The 19,321-nt window shown below is 38.0% G+C and overlaps 1 protein-coding gene across 3 annotated transcripts in view; it reads right to left on the bottom strand.

The window, feature by feature from the left end:
• CARMIL1 (capping protein regulator and myosin 1 linker 1) overlaps positions 1-17,077 on the bottom strand; it is a 151,803-nt gene extending 134,726 nt beyond the window's left edge. Inside the window, exons 1-2 of one of the 3 annotated variants that reach the window (XM_007421932.4) lie at positions 15,846-17,077; positions 7,639-7,736 (exon numbers count right to left, since the gene is read on the bottom strand). In XM_007421932.4, the coding sequence (XP_007421994.1) occupies positions 7,639-7,736; positions 15,846-15,885 (138 nt within the window). In that variant the 5' untranslated portion in view covers positions 15,886-17,077. The remainder of the gene's footprint in view (positions 1-7,638; positions 7,737-15,845) is intronic. The other 2 variants (XM_025175171.2, XM_007421933.4) reach the window with 2 other exon arrangements.
• Positions 17,078-19,321: the final 2,244 nt, after the last annotated feature.

Here is a 19,321-nt window from a genome sequence, read left to right as displayed (position 1 = left end):
AGTCTACAAGCTAAGTATCTGAAGGAGAAGCCTCCTGTAGTGCCTCTGTCTGTGTATAATCCATAGCAGTGCTTCTCAACCTTGGCAACTTTAAGATGTGTGGACTGCAATTCCCAGAATTCCCCAGCCAGCAGATTGAGAAACATGGCTCCTTAGGGTGCCTGAACAGCTGCCACCACCACCATTTTTTCTAAAATAGGGAAGAAAATGGTGGCATGTGCCTGGTTTTTTATTGCTGCTGCTGTTGTTTTGAACCAGTAGGCAGCAGAAGCTCCAATGGGCAAACCCAGACTTCTGCTTCAGGCTCAAGGGTATGTGCCACAGAAAGTGAGGAAAAGTAAGTGGGAGTATATGTCTCCAGATATGTTGAATAATTTCCCTAGCAATAACTTGCACAGCTCAAACTTGAACTGAAATACAACACAAATCCATAGTATTATATAAACCTCAGCAAAATCTTTATAACTTTAAGTATTTAAATTCCAATTTGTTCGTTTTCTGATGCATGAGTAGAAATGGAATGAGCTTAAATCTTAAGCTAAAAATATTTGGCTTTTTAAAAAAGAATTTATGGAATACAGATACCATATCCCAACTGCCACCAGCTTAAGTTTTCAAATGTCTTTGAAGCCTAGTCTGGATGTTAGCACAGTATATAAATCACTAAGGCAAACTCCATCATCAACGGGCATAGCAGCTGAAGCTCCTAAAAAACTAAGCTTGCTGGCCACCATAGCAATCTGAGGTTCCATTGTAAATCTCCATCCACAGTCATTTCCCTAGCTACAAGTATCTTATATTCATTTAGTATCTGCTTCTTCAATTTCATTCAACTCCAAACCTATACATTTATGGCTTTTTTACCTAAAAATGTTTTGTAGGTTTTAAATCAGTGTTTCTCAACCTTAGGAACTTTAAGATGTGTGGACTTCAACTCCCAGAATTCCCCAGCCAGCCATGCTGGCTGGGGATTTCTGGGAGTTGAAGTCCACACATCTTAAAGTTCCTAAGGTTGAGAAATACTGTTTTAAATGAATCTTTTGCAAACCCAGTCACTTTATGGCATACAAAACCAACAAATAAAGCTCCTAATTTTGGACAGTTCTATTATTTGACATATGTAAATATCCTCAATAGACTTGCTTGATCTCATCCTCCAGGTATGAAACTGAGTGTAAATAAATTACTAAAGTATACAGAAATACATATATCAGGCACCTTAATAGTATATGTGAATTTACCATATTCAACATTACACCAGCATTTAGTTCAGCACTCCCAGATATTCATATATTTGGCATTATATTTCAGAACAGTGTACTGACCAGTGATTAAAAACAGAAAGTTGTTGCAACATTTCATGAAAACCAACCTTTTCTACTCATAAAGCTACTTATTAAATCCTAACCTCACCCCCCCTAAACAAACATAATACTGCCTCAAATTATAGTGTAACACAGATTCTCCTATCTATTGCAAGATTATAATAAAGTAATTTTCTACTGAACAAAACAGACTTCACAGGCGTGTAGCGGATGAAGGCAGGGCAAAATATAAACAGCATCATCTATTTTCTCTTGGACACCCCTTCCTCTCATTTGCCAGCCAAAAGCTGCTCTTATTAAGGCTTTGAACTGATTTTTTGCACAGGGAATTTGAAATTCAGCTGAGCTGTATGATTCAACCTTTCTTGAAGCTTTATATAACCTGAGACCTTCCTCCCATAATCCTTCCCTTTGAATCCTTTAAATATTGGGCTTTATGACCTCACTGTTAGCAGTTGAAGTCCACTGTTAGCAGTTGAAGTCCACTGTTAGCAGTTGAAGTCCACACATCTATTAGGCATTAGAACCTAATAGAACCAAAGTAGGTATCAGCAGTTGTGCCAAGTTTATGCAGTTGCCAGTCTTATGATGGCAGATCATTCGTGTTTACTACAAGTAGAAAACAGCAATGAAAATACATTAGGCCTGAATATCAGAATAGAGTTAAAAGCTACAAAGAGCCTATGCAAAGAGATTCGACAAAACAAGATATAAAGATTAAGAACATTTAGATTGACCTTCTACTGGCTGTTTCCTGAATACCCAAAACGGACAAAGAAAAAATGCTAGTAAGATTCTGACACTGCAAGGTTGGGGTGGGTGTAGGAGAGAGAAAAAGAAAAATTAACCATCACATTCAAAATATGGAAAGGGGACAGTAAAAGTGGAATGTAAAGCTACAGCATATTAAATGATAAAGCAAAGGAGCCAGAAGTTTCTGACACATATTTAAGATTCCATCTCATCTTTAGCATTTCCTCATGATAATGACAAACCTCAAGAGTTTCCAAACAAAGCACAGCAATTATACAACTAGGTCGTGAATCCTCCCAGTTCTAAGTGATATTTTCTTTGAAAATCTGCTAAAGGCTAAGCACTCAGGATGTGCACAAATGGGGAAAATGTTTTGCTTTGAACTCAAAAACAATCCATTGTGTTCCAGAGGTTCTTTAAAACTTGACAAGCTATTCTGTTATTCAAAACTGATGTTAGGACATAATCTATGAAAAATGTAGATAGCATAATTTTCCAGCTACTCTTGGAAAGGTAATCTAAAAGCAAGATATTCTAAGAAGTAAAATTTCTTCCCCCTCCTTCTACATCTACAAAAATACTACTAGGCCAACCATATATATATATATATTCAGCAGTGTTTCAAAGATACAGATATACAACTTAAAAAAAAAAGATATAAATTTAAAACTATAACCTTGCAGTCCTTTATTTCTAACTCCCGAAATATCAAGGTATACAAGAAGGATAAAATGGATACAATATTTTATTATTCATTAACTGCAAAATCGCAACCATAAAAGAATTATAGGAAATTAGGCTGCAGGATGTCATGAATAAATTATACTTTATTTGAAAAAGTTTGTTATAACTCATAAAACATCTATCATATATAAACTGATTAAATAAATAAACCATGTCAGCATAGAAGAACATCCATAACAAGGAATGCAATCCCAAAGGGATAATCTATAACAGCAGGCATATGTCTTTAAACATAGGCTGCATCTAATTTTGTGAAAGAAAGTCCCAGGACACAGCACCTGCCTTTTACTCACACAGCCCTGTTCCTATCACTCAGGTATACAGCTTCCTGTATCATGGACTGGATGATAAACAAAGGGTACAGACATACACACCTTTGTATTTTTTTTTTTTTTTATATATTACACCCTTCAAATCAGACCAGTCTTTATACATTTCACAGATTACTACAGCAACACTCAGGTTGAAACATATAGACATATTGCTATTATTTTTGTGCCCTGCAATTCAAAGTGCTTGTTATCATTCAGTAATTCCTGAATGGTATTTCTCAATAAAGCACTGCAAATTAACAAGTAATTTCAAGCTATTCTGACTGGAAGGTTAAGAAAACAGATCAAGGAGAAAGTAATGAAAAATTATTAATTTGAAAAAAAGATTCTTCCTTTTTGGGGGGGTTGTAATGGCACTGCTAAAACTGCAGAAATTACTTGAAAGTTAAGTGGGGCTGAAAGTACAGGGGATGGGTCTATGATGCAAACCATGTAAGTCATATGAAGTAGAGATGGGACTTTTCAAGATTTTTTGGTCCTGGGTTGGAGATACTTCTAAAAGTTTGGGGGGCTTATATTACTGGTTTCGTACACTTCTTTGTCTTAAGATGGTGGGAACCATGGCAGTGATTTTTGGCAGGTTCCACATGCCATAAAAAGGGGAAGATTGTACTAAAGGCTGCTTGGCCTGCAAGTAAAGTATAGTTTAGTTTACAGTAAAGTTTAACCATTACAGTTTTGGCACTCCCTTTATGGAGATGTTTATAATATCAAATTAATAGCATTGCAACAACCAGCTCCCTATGACTAGTTTTTTTTTTTTTTTTTTAAGAATTCATTCCACAGAGCTGTTGTAATATGTAAAGGTCTGGCCACCGTTTGAGTGAAGGTAAGCATTTTTAAAATTATTTTATTTCCTAGATCATGTTGCTGGAATCCATGTTCATCAGTAAAGACGTGGTGATTATGTGCAATGTCTAATATGTCCCAAAGCATCTGATTCTTAAACAACAAATTTCTTCCTAAATAGATTATTCAAAGTCAGTGGCTGATTGTCACAAACATAGAAAGCTATAAAAAGTATACCCACATAATTCAGAATAGTGGATGAGGAAGTATTCATATGATTTACTAACACTGACTGGTAGACATGTTTCTTCATGCCCCAACCACTGGGATTAGATGGGCTGCAAATTGAATACATGAACATAAATATTCAATGCTAAATGATCCAAATCTTGAAGCAACATTTTTTTCATCGAAATATTAATTTTACAGCTGAAAGATACTTAGAAAGTTTTCTAAAAGCGAAAAATGCAATGGAAATTTAAACCTCCGCATCAAGCAATATACTTAACCACCACAAAGTATAATCACTTAACAGTATAATCTAGTATAATCCAATTATTTAAGATTACTACAATAGATTTACTAATGTTAGTTTTCTTATGGCTTGATACAAATGAGTATAATTTCATAGACTTTAATTAGAGATAGAGATAACTATAAAATATTCTATTTAAAATACAAATCTAGAAGGTAGAGATGGTTTCCCAATTCATAACTTATTTTAAAATAATAATCAATGTAAGTAAGACTACTATTACTACTCGTCTACTACAGCAGAAATCTTAGTTCTATAATCAGTATCTCTATGGCTGACATTCTGAATAAATCTAAGCCAAAATTATTTAAAACCCTAATTTGTTGAACATGCCACAGTAGTCTGGTTTATAAAGTACATCTCTTTTTGAGTAGAAATGTAGCACATAAATTAAGTAAATAAAGCTAAACTGTTCATACTTCACATTAAACCCCAAACTAATCAAATCTTAGAGCCATATATGCCCAGCTATCTTTGTAATCCCCAAAACACCCCAGATTACACTAACATTCAGCCACAAAAACATGGGTTCATAAAAGTGGGTTCATAAAACATACTGAATGATTTATTAAACAACTCAAGATTAAATACAGTGTATAAACTCAATCAGTCTAAATAAAAAACAGAGTAGAGTACCCACAAATAGAGAAAAACTGCTGAATATACACTTAAGACATATTTTTCTGTATTCATTCTTTTATGTTCTTTCAAAATAGCACCCTAAATATTATACATTTGTCCCTGTAAGGAATTCTAAAAGTCAAACACAGAGCTGAAAGAGACTGGAAAGCAAGAGCAAAGCCCAAGCTCTGTGTATAATTATTTAAAGAATTTACAATCAGTTCTCTTCTAGATAAAGAACCAAGTGATATACCCTTGGGAAAATCACCTTACTGATCACTGTGAACTGAGTTTCTGACATACTTTCTTGTATAATCACCAGCATTACTAGAAGATTAAATGAATTTAAAAGATAGAAGGCGAAGTATTAGAGTCTTCTGTTTGCTCATAGGCAGATTTTATAAGGCAAACCATGGTATATAACATGATTTGATTCAGTTTTATATGTGTCTGTATGGTATATGTATATATGAAATCTACAAGTGTAAAATTTTGAAAGCGTTCAGCCATTAGTTATTGTTAGATTAACACACTTTAATCATAGCATTTTAACATTAATATAACTGGAAACAAGGATAATTTCTGACTTTCTCATGGCTGAGGGTTGCTTTAATTCTTTAACCACATAGCACAAATGGCTGGTGACAGGGGATCACGAGAGTGGGGTGGGAGTTCAGTCCCATCAAATTCAGTGGGGTGTACCACCAGGAAAGGGTGGATAGGACTATGGTCTAACTGTGTATTTTTTTTATAACTATCCAAGATTAAGTGCAGCAACAAAGAGGTCATACCTCTTGTACAAGTTTTCACTCTCTAGCATTAGTAACGTTCATATCCTGAACTAATGAGCACGGACAAATGAGATCTCGAATAATAGAATTTATAATGCTGGAGATTTATGTTTAAGATGTGGGAAATCCTGAGAATTATTTTATGGGCCTAAAACTTTATAATGCCCCTTTTAAAAATAGAGCAATTCTGAATAAACTTTCAGTCTAGGAGTTTGGTAAAATCATTTATGTTTATGCTGTACTGAAAGACAACACTGTGCAGTGGTGACCAAACCCTAAAAATCAAGAGAAACTGGAATAACAGCATTGCATACACGATGAAACTGCTAAAATAGGGGACAGACAGGAGTCTTCCCCCATCAATACTTTCTCTATTTATTTCACATATTAAAAGTAACAATTATATTTCTACCATTCTAACTAATACAGTTGTATATCCACATGCAAAGTGAGAAATGTCAGTGACAGAGAAAGTTACATTGTAATCCAAGCAAATGTTTCATATATCCTCAAAAGAAGTACAGAGGATCGTGTATAATATTTCTGAAATAACATCAATAATTTATATAAATCAAACATCATACTGTCACTCAAATATATAAATAATTTTAAAATTCCCAACCTGCAGCAAGTTACCAATAACTTGTAGATCTTAGGGCCATGAATTTAAAGAAAGAGGAAAAGGGGAGTTTTTTTAAAGAGAAAAGTGAGCCTAGTATAAACATTACAAAGAATATGTTTCTGATACTTTAAATAACTGGTATCTTAAAGAAGCAAGGTGTTTGTAGATACTACTGCTACTGAACAATTATCTTAAACGTCCAATAAAAATCAAAATATTCACAGATTTGCAGATAAGGTAAATATTTAATTTTTTTTCAAGGAAAAACCTCTGGCTGGGTTCATTTATCATGCTAAGCCATGCTTCATTTTCATCATGATTTGTTGGCTAACCCACAATATAACACTAAGCCACAGTAAAACAATGCATGAAGCCACCTTAATTTGCAAACCATCTTTTATGGCTTAGCTTCTATATGTATAGTAACGGTGATAAATTCAGTAACCATGATTACTCAAACCAGAACAATTATTCAGAACAAAGTATTACTGTAACATCTGGTTAGTCCTCTCTTTTTCTCCGAAAGTGGAATGGAGGACAAGTTTCTCAAAATTACAGTGCAGAGCTCTGGAACAGGTATTATTAAGGCAAGAGGCTGACAGTTCCTGCCTGCTCTAAATTCCAGCACTATTTTAGACCATATCTCCCTTTCTTCGCCCAAATACACACACAGAACAACAAATTATGGCTCACTCAAAAGGTTATATTCTACAAAATTTATGAGCATAAAATGTACACATCTTGAACAACCAGTCACATATTTTATAATAATAGATATACTGTGATAATATTACTGGTACCCACAAGTACTGTAATTATATTTTTACCCTAAAAATCCTACAAGCACTGTCTGACCTATTTTGCATAATGTTTGTATGATAATGTTTCTTCACCTGAACTGTCAAATTAAGTTCCTCATTTGGGCAGATTCTATATTCAAATATTTTTTCCCCAACTACATTACTACTGTGTCCAGAAATGCTTGTACAAAATTTACAATATAAATTTTATAAGAGGAACAAGAATTTAGAAAAGAACAATTATTTAAACTAAAGTAATTTCATTTATTGGGGGGAGGAATTAAATCAAGAAATGAATTGTTCAAAGAAAAATGGAATGTACTTACCAATATTTTATTATCTACTTTGTCACTCTTGACTTCAAGCTTAACTTTCTTTTTCACAGAAATCTTTATCTTCCTTCCAATCACATCCTTGACGCTTTCTGAAAAAAGTAGAGAGCATAAAATACTTTCAGTGTTCAGGAACTGAAAGAATCTACGTAGTTATACTATTATTTTATTCAAGTAAATACTCTTCAATGTAAATAAATTTAACTGATATTCTACCTCTCTTATTAATTGCTCCAAAGTGAAATATTACATGAACTCTATTTTAAAAAGTAAATCAAGCTCCCCTGTGTTTATGGGTTGACTGAAGAGGCTAAGGAATTGCAAACCAAAACAAAAGGCTTACAGGTAGTCCCCAGGTTAAGAATACCCGAGTTACAGATGACCCATAGTTAAGAGTCTATTGTAGCAAAATTTGAGTTAAATACACAATGATTTGAGTTAAATATACAACGGTTAGAGTTCATTATACAATGCTCCTGCTTACATTATCCGGCTTACATATAAATTTGACTTAAGGACAGACCTTGGGAATGGAACTTGTTGGGGACTCCTTGGGGACTACCTGTATTTCTCTTGTCATAAGATATATAGTCATGTGAAAAAGTAAGTATACTCCACTGAAATTTTTTACTCTTTCAACACATTTCAACATACAGATATTCAATCTTCATTTCAACAATATTGATAGATATGATACCAAATATCATATACCCTTTACGTTTTGTAATCCATTGTGTAATTTAAATAAACATCAATGTAAATTTCGCATGTGGAAAAAGTAAGTACACACCTACATTTATCACTACCCCAGATACCTAAAATTAGAATCAGGTGTAAATGATTAGAACATTGTTAGAAAGGATATGGGAGCAACCTGTCAGACATTTAGTTTGATTTGGCTTGTTGGTGTTGAAGTGTATGGTATCAGCATGTCTAGATCAAAAGAGCTCTCTGAGGCCGTCAGAAAGAAGGTTACAGATACCTCTAAATCTGGGAAGGGATTTTAAAAGATTGTCAAACAACTGGACATCAATTATTCCACTGTCCAGAAGATCATCCATAAGTGGAGAAGATTTCAGACAACTGCCAACTTGCCCAGGCTATCCCAGAAAGGTCAGCCAGAAAGCAGAACAAAAGATGCTGAAAAAAGTATCTAAAAACCCCAGAATTTCATCACATGACTTACAGCTAGCTCTTGCCATTACTGATATCAAAGTGCATGAGGCTACCATTAGAAAGAAGCTGCACAAATTAGATTTACATGAGAGATATGCCAGGAGGAAACCTTGGCTCTCCAGAAAGAGCATCAGAGCAAGACTGAATTTTGCTCATAAACAGCTAGGCAAAGACCAGGACTTCTGAATCAATGTGCTCTGCACAGGTGAGGCAAAGGTAAGAATTATTTGGCCACAGCACCGGAAGATGTTTGGCGAAAACTAAAGAAAGCACTTCACCAGAAAAACCTGATACCGAACCTGATACCAAACCTGATACTGTAAAGCATGGTGGTGGAAATGTTATGGTTTGAGACTACTTTACTGCATCAGGGCCTGGACAACTCACCATCACAGAACCACTATAAATTATTTATTGTACCAAATGCTGCTTGAGGATAATGTGAGACTATCTGTCAGAAGTTTGAAAGTCAACCAAAAGTGGACCTTGCAACATGGCAATGACCCTAAACATTCCAGTAAATCCACCAAGGAATGGCTGGGCATAAAAAAAGAAAAAAAGAAATGGAGGGCTCTGGAATGGTCAAGTCAAAGCCTGGATTTAAATCCATTGAGATGCTGTGGGGTAATCTGAAATGGGATGTTGCATGCAAAAAACCCTTCAAACATTGCACAGATGAAAAAATTCTGCATGGAGGAATGGGAAAAAATTCCTCCTAGTCGATGTCAGATGCTGGTAGACAGTTATAAGAAACGCCTACTTGGGGTTGTTTCTGCCAAAGGGGGTAATACCAGGTATTAGAGCCAAGGATGTACTTACATTTTCCAGAGAAGGAAATGGCATATCTGTTAATTTTTTGTTGAATAGACAACTGCCAAGTCCATTTTTCATAGTTGTTTTTAATTATACCACCTTTATATTTATATACTGTTTGAACAAAGGTAAAATATTGATATGTCCACATATGTTAAAAAAGAAAAAACTTTACATGGGGTATACTTACTTTTTTACATGACTGGAAATAGTTGATCTCAGTTATACTCAGATATTCTACATAACAGCCATTTACATTGTATACATAACTGTAATTTCTCAGAAATGACCACCACATTTCTAAGCTGTCCCATCCATACATTCAAACACCACAATAGTTCCAAATATTTTTTTCTGATAGAATTAAAATGGGATATCCAAAATATAAAATGACAATCTACTAATTAAATTTCTAATTTATGGCCTACCAACATAAGTAGTCCTTGAACTATACACAAAACAGATTACATTGGTGGGCTCTAAGCACAATAATTTTCTCCTGTAATTTTTTTGGGGGGGAGGTATTCTAAATATTCCAGTTTAATACTGAAATGCTGAGCCAAGAGCATGAAAAGCTGCTATTCCAGCATGGGCTTCGTAGAACTATTAGTCAAACTGCTGTTAAATTCTGATGCCAAATTTTCATTCAATTGTAATACCATCTGTCACAGGTCACAAACAACTTCCTTCTAAAAGAGTTTTCAGGGATTTTTTTTCTTTCTCTTGCTCCCCTCTCTGCACAAGAAATAGACTAGGAGGTCATAGCCAGAACTATATTTAAAAGTCAGACTTAGGGAGGGGGGATTTCTGGCACAGGCTACCTACTTAGCAGATGAAAGAGATGTTACATCATTCATCTTCACTTGTACAATAATGCTATATTCTGCCTGCCCTGCAAGCATTTGATTTTCTTTTTCTCCCTATTTACAATATCATGCAAGTGACTACTGTTAGATCTATACTGACAAGTTTGTCATCTTATACATCAAGGATAAATCATGTGTGCCAATTATGCATTAAAGTCATGAAATAACATACCAATACAATAAAAACACAATGTTCAACAGTGTAGCAAAGCACCAAACCAGCCCTAACTACTGATCTAAGATTTTAAAAAATGGAGTCTGTCTGTCTGGGGAATTTATAGGATTTTTGTGTTGTGGGAAGCAAGCAGCCTTGGATTTGCTTTTGTTATATGGATAGGATGTGAGACTGTGTGATGATTAGAGGCCAGTGATGTAACTGGTGAGAAGAAAGAGGGATAATTAAAAAACAGCTATGGCCTGGTAGTTTCTGTGAATCTGGAGGACAGGAAAGGTGGCTGAAAGCTGGCAGGAACAGCAATCACATGGATGACCTCAAAGAAGGTGGGGAAATGACTGGAGAAGGGGAGAGAGAGCAGTTCCATCTGTCCTAGCCAATGTGGTTCTCTTAGACTGGGAAGTTGGAAGCTGGCAGAAGCAGAGGAAGATGTGGACAGGGGTGGAAAAAGGTGCAGCAGGCAGGGGGACTCCTTGAAGTCTGGAGGGTGGGGCAAGAGGCTAGTGAAGGTCAGGAAGGAGAAGAGAAAGAAGTAGAAAAGAACATGGAGAAAAAGACATGTGGGTAGAATGGGGAATGGAATTGTGAGTGGAGGATTGTGCAAGCAAGTGGAATGGGGAATAGCGAGCAGGAAGAATGGAAACTCTGAAAGGGTTGTGGAGAAAGGAGAATGGGTTAAATATGAATGTAGAAGGAATATTGGTACTGGAAGGTATAGACAGCACTATTTTGGAGTGTATGTGTTAGTGGGAAGGGCAAGAGGGAGGCACGGCTAAGTAGCTGGGTTGAGACTGATGGTGATGGCAGATTGCAGAGAGGCTTTATTGAGGCATTGGGCCAGCAATTCTAGGGGAAAGGTGACCGCCAATTTAGTGCCACTACCCTCTTCTAGCACTTCAGGATCATTCTTTGAGAGCTAGGAATTGTTTGACCAAGCTGTTATTGGTCAACACCACGTCCTTAAGATCACATTCATTTACAACTTCTTTATAGATGAGAGAGCGTATCTGGTATTGTAGAGTACATAAGGAATGGCCTTGAAGAGCCACTATCAAGGCAATGATTAGACAAGTGTGGCTTGAGCCCATTCCAAGAAACTAATTTGAGTAAACATCTCAGACAGGCCCCTCCCTGATCCACAAAGATAAAAGTGACGGAGGGGGAAGCATATTCAGACTTACAAGATTCTGTTACTGTAACTGCTGCAATAAAAGTAGTTCTAGACCTATATGGGATTATTGGTTTCTTAGTCTGGTCTACCTTATACAGCTGACAGGTATATAGTAATGAAACCTGATTGGGTAAGAGTCAGTCTATCTATAGCCCTAACTGAAATTTGGCTACCTAGGTATGAAATCCTTCAACAGTCTGACTCAAAGGCTGGGGACATGGAGCCTGGAAGTGTGGTGATAGTGATGATCCTTGAAGTTACTTTGGCTGTGATAGGAATCCTGTTCTATAAGCAATGGGTTATAAGTCCCTGTATTTGAAGTACCATTTGCACTGCTACCCAGTAGGTTCCCTTTCTGAGTCCAATCTTGTTGCTGGGCTGATAGTGGAATCTCCTTGGCTACTGAAGCTGGGGGGAGGAAGTCTGGGAGGGGAGGAGGAGTTCATGGTCTCCATGAACCTCTTCCCAGGAAATCTTGGGCTTGACTTATGCTGGTGGTCATTCATTAAACCTAATTTTTACCTCAGAGCATTTGGCTTATGATCTGAAGGTGAAGGATGCTGTTATTAGTCTTTTGCCATGATCAGATCATTGCTTGGTCCAGATAAGGCTTATCACCCCTGGTGACCCCCTAGGATAGTGGGACAGGTTAAAATAGTCTCTCCTCCCAGCTTTTTTTTTGTCTGCGCTCAGTCATTGCTGACCCTGCAGTGACTGCTTGGACGAGTCCTTGCAGTTTTCAAGGCAATTGTTTTTCGGAAGTGGTTTGCCAGAGCCTCCTTCCTAGAGCAGAGCCCAGCTGGCGACCGCAGGAGGCGGGGTTTCCATTGCTTCGCGCCCTTTTTGGGCGCGCGCGGTTTTTCGCGCTTACTTACATTTCTTTCTTACTTACATTTAATTATTTATTTATTTATTTATTTATTATTATTTATTTAATTTAATTACTTACATTTCTGGCCGGCAACTTTCAGCGTCATTAAGCCGCTGCGCCACCGCGTCCCCCCCCCCAGCTACCTTATTCCTTTAGACAGACTCTAGTAGGCAGACAGTCTCTCTACTCTTATTACACTGATGGTTTGTTGCCCCATGGCCTATTTTCAGGTGGCCTGCTTCCTACTGGGGAAGACCATCCACAATTAATGCATCTTCATATTAAGTCTCTTACCACACATTAACCTATGGAGTATAAAAGAATAGCAAAACAATCCCATCTGCAAACTGATCAATGGACAAGGTGCCTACACAAAATGAAACCGAAGGAAAATTTTCTCTGTTCTCCAAATCACACACAGATATATTATAATATGCAATTCTAAATATTAACAAATATTAATTTGAATCTGAAATTCATCTTTCTCTAGAAATTGCCAAGAGCTAAACTCAAGTATGTGCGATAGATTAAAATAAATCATATAAAGTGCCGGTTTTAATCAAAAAGGCCCTATATGGTTTGGTGTCAAGATATCTGCAGAACCCACTCCTTTATCCAGAATCAGTCCATCTGATACATGTAACTTGAGGAAAACTGTTGGGAGCCCCCCACTCCTGGAAGATCAAAGAGACTGAGGCTAAAAGAAGTTGCTTCTCCATTGTAACCTCCATATTGTGGAATAGCTTATTATTAGAGATCAGGCTTCCTTTGATGGCCTTCCAGAAGCAGTTTATACAGAACTCTTCCAAAGGGCCTTTTTAATTACTTAAGACAGCACTATAGAAATTGTTTACATCCTCCAATTTTAAGACAGTTAATTGTTGTGATTGTATTTATTATCATATTATTGTAGTGTGCCTGTTTTCCTTTGTAAACTATTGAGATTCACATTACAGTGCCCTAAAAATCTAATAAATAAATATGCAATTATTTCTACTCCAAGTTCTTCTCCACTCAATTATTCTGAATTAGTTTATATCCAATTATAACATACATAAAGTAATCCAAACAGCTTTTCTACAATATTCAAAGCAAGCTCAACATTCACTTGGAAATGGTTCTTTTTCCAAGAACACTTTTCCCCATCCGATACATTTATTGTGTATCTAGCTACATATGTACTACCAGACTTCCAATGAAACTCTTATTTAGCATCATCTATTCATTCTTTATTATACCCATTCAGTGTTCTTGAGATGTTTTGCATATCTTTCCATCTCAGCAAATCCGCTTACAGAATGATTTAGTAATGTATGGTTCAATAATACACAGTTTGCAGGCTCAGTTTTTATGTTACACTGTCACATTCTGGTATGTTCTAAAACAACAACCTGTGCAGAACTATACGAAGATTTGCAGTAGATTCCACTGAGTTCTGTGAGCAGGTAAATGGACTACACTACACACTGGCACACAGTTGGAAAGGAAGAAAATTGCCCCCAAGTTCTGCTGTACGTATGCCTGCAAAACCAAATTTCAGTCCATTCCCTAGGCAGTGTTCTGTTTACTGTTGTGAACTGAAATAAATTAAACTGTGCCTTCATGCTCCATGTTTCTTTATATAAATATATTTCAAATTCTTTTATTGAACTGTAACTAGGAGACTAAAATTTAACATTTGCAGGTGAATCTAGTTGGATAGCTTCCATTAAGCCTACCTTTACCAAGAAGCATATATCTATTAGTATGAGCGTTACAAAGGTGGAAAGGAAGAAAAGTAGCAAATGGTGCATAGCTAGACAAAATAATGTGCTGCAGTTGGAAGGTGAAGAGCCATCCTTTCACAGTGTCTGGAATCCTATATATATTTGAGTGTGTGAAAGCTCCACTGAAATCAGTTAGACTTCTTCTCAATTAAACATAGAAAGGAGCAGGCTATCCAGAGCACCCATCTGAAATATGGGAAGCCCATGAAATTGTGTGCATATTTGAGTGGACTATGCAAAAGGAATGTATTTTTATGACTCAGAATTTAGTACAGTTTTAGTCTGCCTAACAAACATTCTCAGAATTTGGCATAACAAGAAGAGCAACAAACAATATGAAAGCAAATTACAGTAATCAGCACAGGAAAAGAAATGATGCACACTTAATTATTTTGGTATCATCATATATTCACCAGCTGTCCTGATTCTGGACTACAGGGCAGCATATCAAAGCCTATAATAAGCAAAGTGTGCATCTTCAAAAGATTCTAATGCAGTGGACTGTTTTTTAAACAACAGAGGACAGATTTTTTAATTAAAGGAGAAAACAGCCAAGAACACCGGATCTGTCCATCAGCAACTCCCTCCATAGTGGAACTAGCAACAGATGCTTTGACAATCTTCCTTCCTGTCCTTTACACACCTGAAGGACTGCAACCATTTGCCCTAAATCATGATTTGCCTAGCGAAGAAGTACATCAAGGATTCTTACTTAAACAGAGAGAGGAAACCTCTGCCCGCGCCTTTTGTGGGGGAAAGCCGCTAGACGTTTAATTGAGGCGGGAAGGAAGAGGAAGATATCACCAGGACTGGAACCAATGGCAAGCCCCTGGGGGCGAAGTGAGCCCCAGGGCTGTCAGTTTTCTCCCTCTGGCTCGGTGCCAGTCAGACAAGGAAGAAAAGGAAAGCTTGGCACGAAGGAACAAGCCGCGTTCAGCAGCGCCTCAAGGGGTTAACAGCGCTTACACTTAGTTTGCTTACAGATGCCAAACGTTCCGCTCCATTCGCCTATTATTACCGAGGCTTGCAAAGGCTGCGCAATCTCCCTCTGCCCGCTCCCTCCCCCCCCCCATAAGCAAATCTCTTCCAGGAACAGCGGAGCCAAAGGGCGAGCGAGAGCGCCTCAGCTTTAGCCAACGTCCCTTTTCCTCCCCGATTCACCTTCCCCGCCACGCCTTCCTCCCCGATGGAGCATTTCACGCAAAGGATAACAGACTGCGGGTGCAGCGGGGTGCGGGGGGGTGCGAGATTTCACCCCTCACCTTAATACCGCTGTCGGGAAACGGCTCCTCCTCCCCTTCCAACCTCCCGCGCTCGAGTGTCCACAATTAACCCGAAGGGGAGAGGGAGCGCACATGCTTACCCAGCAACTCTTTGGGAACGTCCGCGCTCTCTTCAGTCATCGCGGCTGTGCCTTCCCCGTTTGGCGCGCGAGTGAGGTGAATGTGTTGCTTGCTGGTGACAATTACTCGCCTTTCCCCCGCTCCGCCCTGACCTTCCTAGTTGCCACACAGGCGAAGAGAATGAATTCCAATATGCTGTTTAAAAAAGGGAGAGGAAAAGGGCCACACAATCCTGCTGGTGCTGGTCTCCCCGCCGCCTTCGGAGGAGGAGGGGGATTTAAAAAGATTGGAAAAACGGGATAGTTACAAGATTATTGCTACACGACGCCTCTTCATTTCGGCTGCAGGCGGGACTGTCTTCACGAAGGAAAAGACCGCAGTCCAAGCTGCCTCCGCACGGCGCTAATCTCCCTTCCCTGCTGCGTCTGCGCTCCTCCGCTTTCGCTTTTTCCTCCTTCCTGGCCGCGGACGAGCTTCCCTCTCTTCTTCCCGGTTCCCCTCCTGCCTCACGCAGCCACCTCCTGGCCAGAGGTGCAAGCGGAAGGCGTGGGTGGAGGCGGCGCTGGCGGCATTCCTGGCTCGCACAGACCCCAGCCCGGCCGGGGGCTTCCCTTCAGGCGCACACAGCGCACGCCAGCCAAGCGGCGGCCTCTTCCCCTCGCGAGAGCGAGCTGCAGCTTGACTGCCCGCCCGAGAAACACTCGAGTTCGGGCGAGAAAGCTCGTCTAGGCAGAAGAGAATTTCTTGCACTTCGCCAGCCCTGCATTAGCTCACAGATTCCATGCGCACAGCCAGGCAGAGAGCAGGAACATGCATATAAAGGACATTTGGACTATCCCTTTGGTCCCTCCTTCGTTCCCACGAATTGCAGACGACAGCGACTGAGAGAGATCGGGGGCCACCTACTGGTTTCAGGATTACTAAGCCTGGGGGGAAAAAATCCCTCCCTTTTACCACACTCTTGTTCCCACCATCTTTTTCTCAAGAAATGGTTCTTTTTAAGGCTGAATGCTTATTCGCGCTTGTTGAAAAGAAGGCCCGACCTATCTAAAGTATAGTTGGATTCCGAATAAGCTGGATGGTCATGTTGTAATGCAGTTCTATTTAACTTTCTCCATGTTCACAATCCAATTCCAGTTCATTTAGCACTTTGTCAAAATGTTTACTACTTACTCAGCTGGAGTTGTGATCTACAGAAAAAAAAGGGCTTTATTAAATATGATTGTGTACAGATTCTGAGGATGCCTAGGGCCTGGACTGGACTCAAATTCTTACAGGGAAAAAAATACACTGATAAGGTAGGACTAATTTCAGGAACTCAGGAGGGCCTAACTTTATACCTAGTATTCTTCATTCAATAATAATAATAAAAAAAAAAACCTTTAATTTCAGGCTTTCCAGAAGTATTGTTAACAGTCTGGAGTTTGAAAGAATTGTCTCAAACATAGTGATGTACTGTTCAGGAATCCAATGGATTGGCAAGGGGCTTTTTTATTCTGTATCTTAAATAGTTTCATTAGGAAACAAATGGAAATGAATTTATTGAATTATTTTTTTTTTTAATGTTGGTACTGAAACTCTTCCACAGCTTTTGGCTGATTCAGAAGTAGCATGTAAATATTGTTTTCATAGACATCCAAACAGTAATTTGGTGATGACTATAGTTGGTAATCTGGGACTTAACAAATATCTCAAATTCTTTACTTTGCCCATTGTAGACACTTAAAGACCTTACTAAAGCTTTGTATAAGCTCTAGAACAGCTTACCATAATTTGGTGCCCTCCAGGTATGATGCCCTGCAATATCACTGATATGCCTTAGAAAATATTTTATGAATTTGGGTGAAATTCTGACCCATACCAAAGTTGGACTTTACCCCTCACATTTACATCTTCTGAAGGCAGAGAGTGTCAGTTGCTTCCATAAAACCTATAATGTTCGATGTTAGCAATACAGGTCAGTTTGTAACGATTTTTAAATTATGCTAAGGAATAGGGTTTGATTTTGGTTTATATATCTTTTTATTTAACAAATGTATATAACCACCCATCTATCCAGGAAACTCTGGGTGCAAATAGAAATAAAAACATAACAAACTATACAAAACCAGTAGAAAAGAAAACTGAATTGAATCACATTATCAACATATAAACAAAATGGCAACCATAGCAGAATTCCATCAACATCCTGGCCCCAGTGCCTGGGGAAAGAGTTGTGTCTTCACAACCTTCCGGAAGGCCAACAAGGTTGGGGCTGTCTGTATCTCAGGGGAGGTTGTTCCACAAGACACATTCCATGACAGAGAAGTCACACTTCCTGCAGCCCACCACATGACACTACGTCACTGATGAGACCTGGAGCATCAGTGTTTCCAAATACTCTTAGAGAGCTTTCTCCAACCTAGTGCTCTTTCCAGGTGTGTTGTAAAACTCCTGACTATTGTGGTCTGCAAACCATAGTAGATATAGGAACCCAGTCTGAGTATGAAATACGATTAAATGACTGTGTGAATGAAGTTGATATAGATAGCACCCTTTATAAAACCTTTATACTTTATATTCTGATGCATTGTGTGGACTCAGTCTTGACTGGGAACTTGGTGTTGCTGAACTTAACTTTCTTACAAACATTTCATTACCAAGCTATATAACATTGTCATTACTTTCATTTAAAGTATTTGAATGGATAAATGTTAAGCAACATATTTTTATACTTTTTTTCTTAGTTCTACCTCTGAAGATTGCTTGCTGCCTTATTACCATATCTGAAGATATTCAGAAGAAACACTAGTTCACTACTGTATTATTATGTCATCTGTTTCTGTATGTAGTTTTATACAACTTTTATTATGGTCGGCATTATCAATCTTATAAGAAACTTTTAGTCTGCTGATTTAGTTTTAACACATTTATGCTTTTTCATTAGAGATGATTACATCATGTATTAATGTGATCAGTGAGTAACCTTGTGATTTACAATGTTGCTGTTGGTCCATTTAGGCCAAAATGTTTGTCTATTTGAATGGGCAGCAATTCCTGCAAAGAATTGATGCAGAAAAAGTTTCCAGCCCCATTTATTGGAGACAACACACATAATTTCCAGCCCAGTTGTTGAAAACAACATAGGAAATAAGCTTGCAAAGCTATTTTTCCATTGTAACTCCTTTTCTTAAAAATTGAAAAATGAAGGAAGAATACAACCTGCAGGGTCCTCTTAGTGCATATTACAAGCTTAAAGCACCCAATGTAAGGCACTAACTACTCTTTTCTACTCAGATATAAGCCATAATGAAGTCATTGAGGCTTATTTCTAGATGAATCTCAACTCCATGATTTCCTAGACCAACTCAGGTTTTTCATCTAGCATTTTATTTTATCCTGAGTAATTTGACTCATGATCAAATTACTTGATCTGATCTTGATCTGATTCTGCTTGGTGCCTCTTCTAACTTCATGACAGATGGGTCAGCAGAAGATTGGGTAAATCAAGTTTCAT

Source organism: Python bivittatus, unplaced genomic scaffold, assembly GCF_059951505.1.
Source record: "Python bivittatus isolate LINGU-HERP-01145 unplaced genomic scaffold, Pbiv_v1 ctg000840_np1212, whole genome shotgun sequence".
In the NCBI taxonomy this organism is placed as follows: Eukaryota; Metazoa; Chordata; class Lepidosauria; order Squamata; family Pythonidae; genus Python; species Python bivittatus.
Note: the sequence above shows the minus strand (reverse complement) of the source record. Positions and strands in the feature narration are given on the sequence as shown.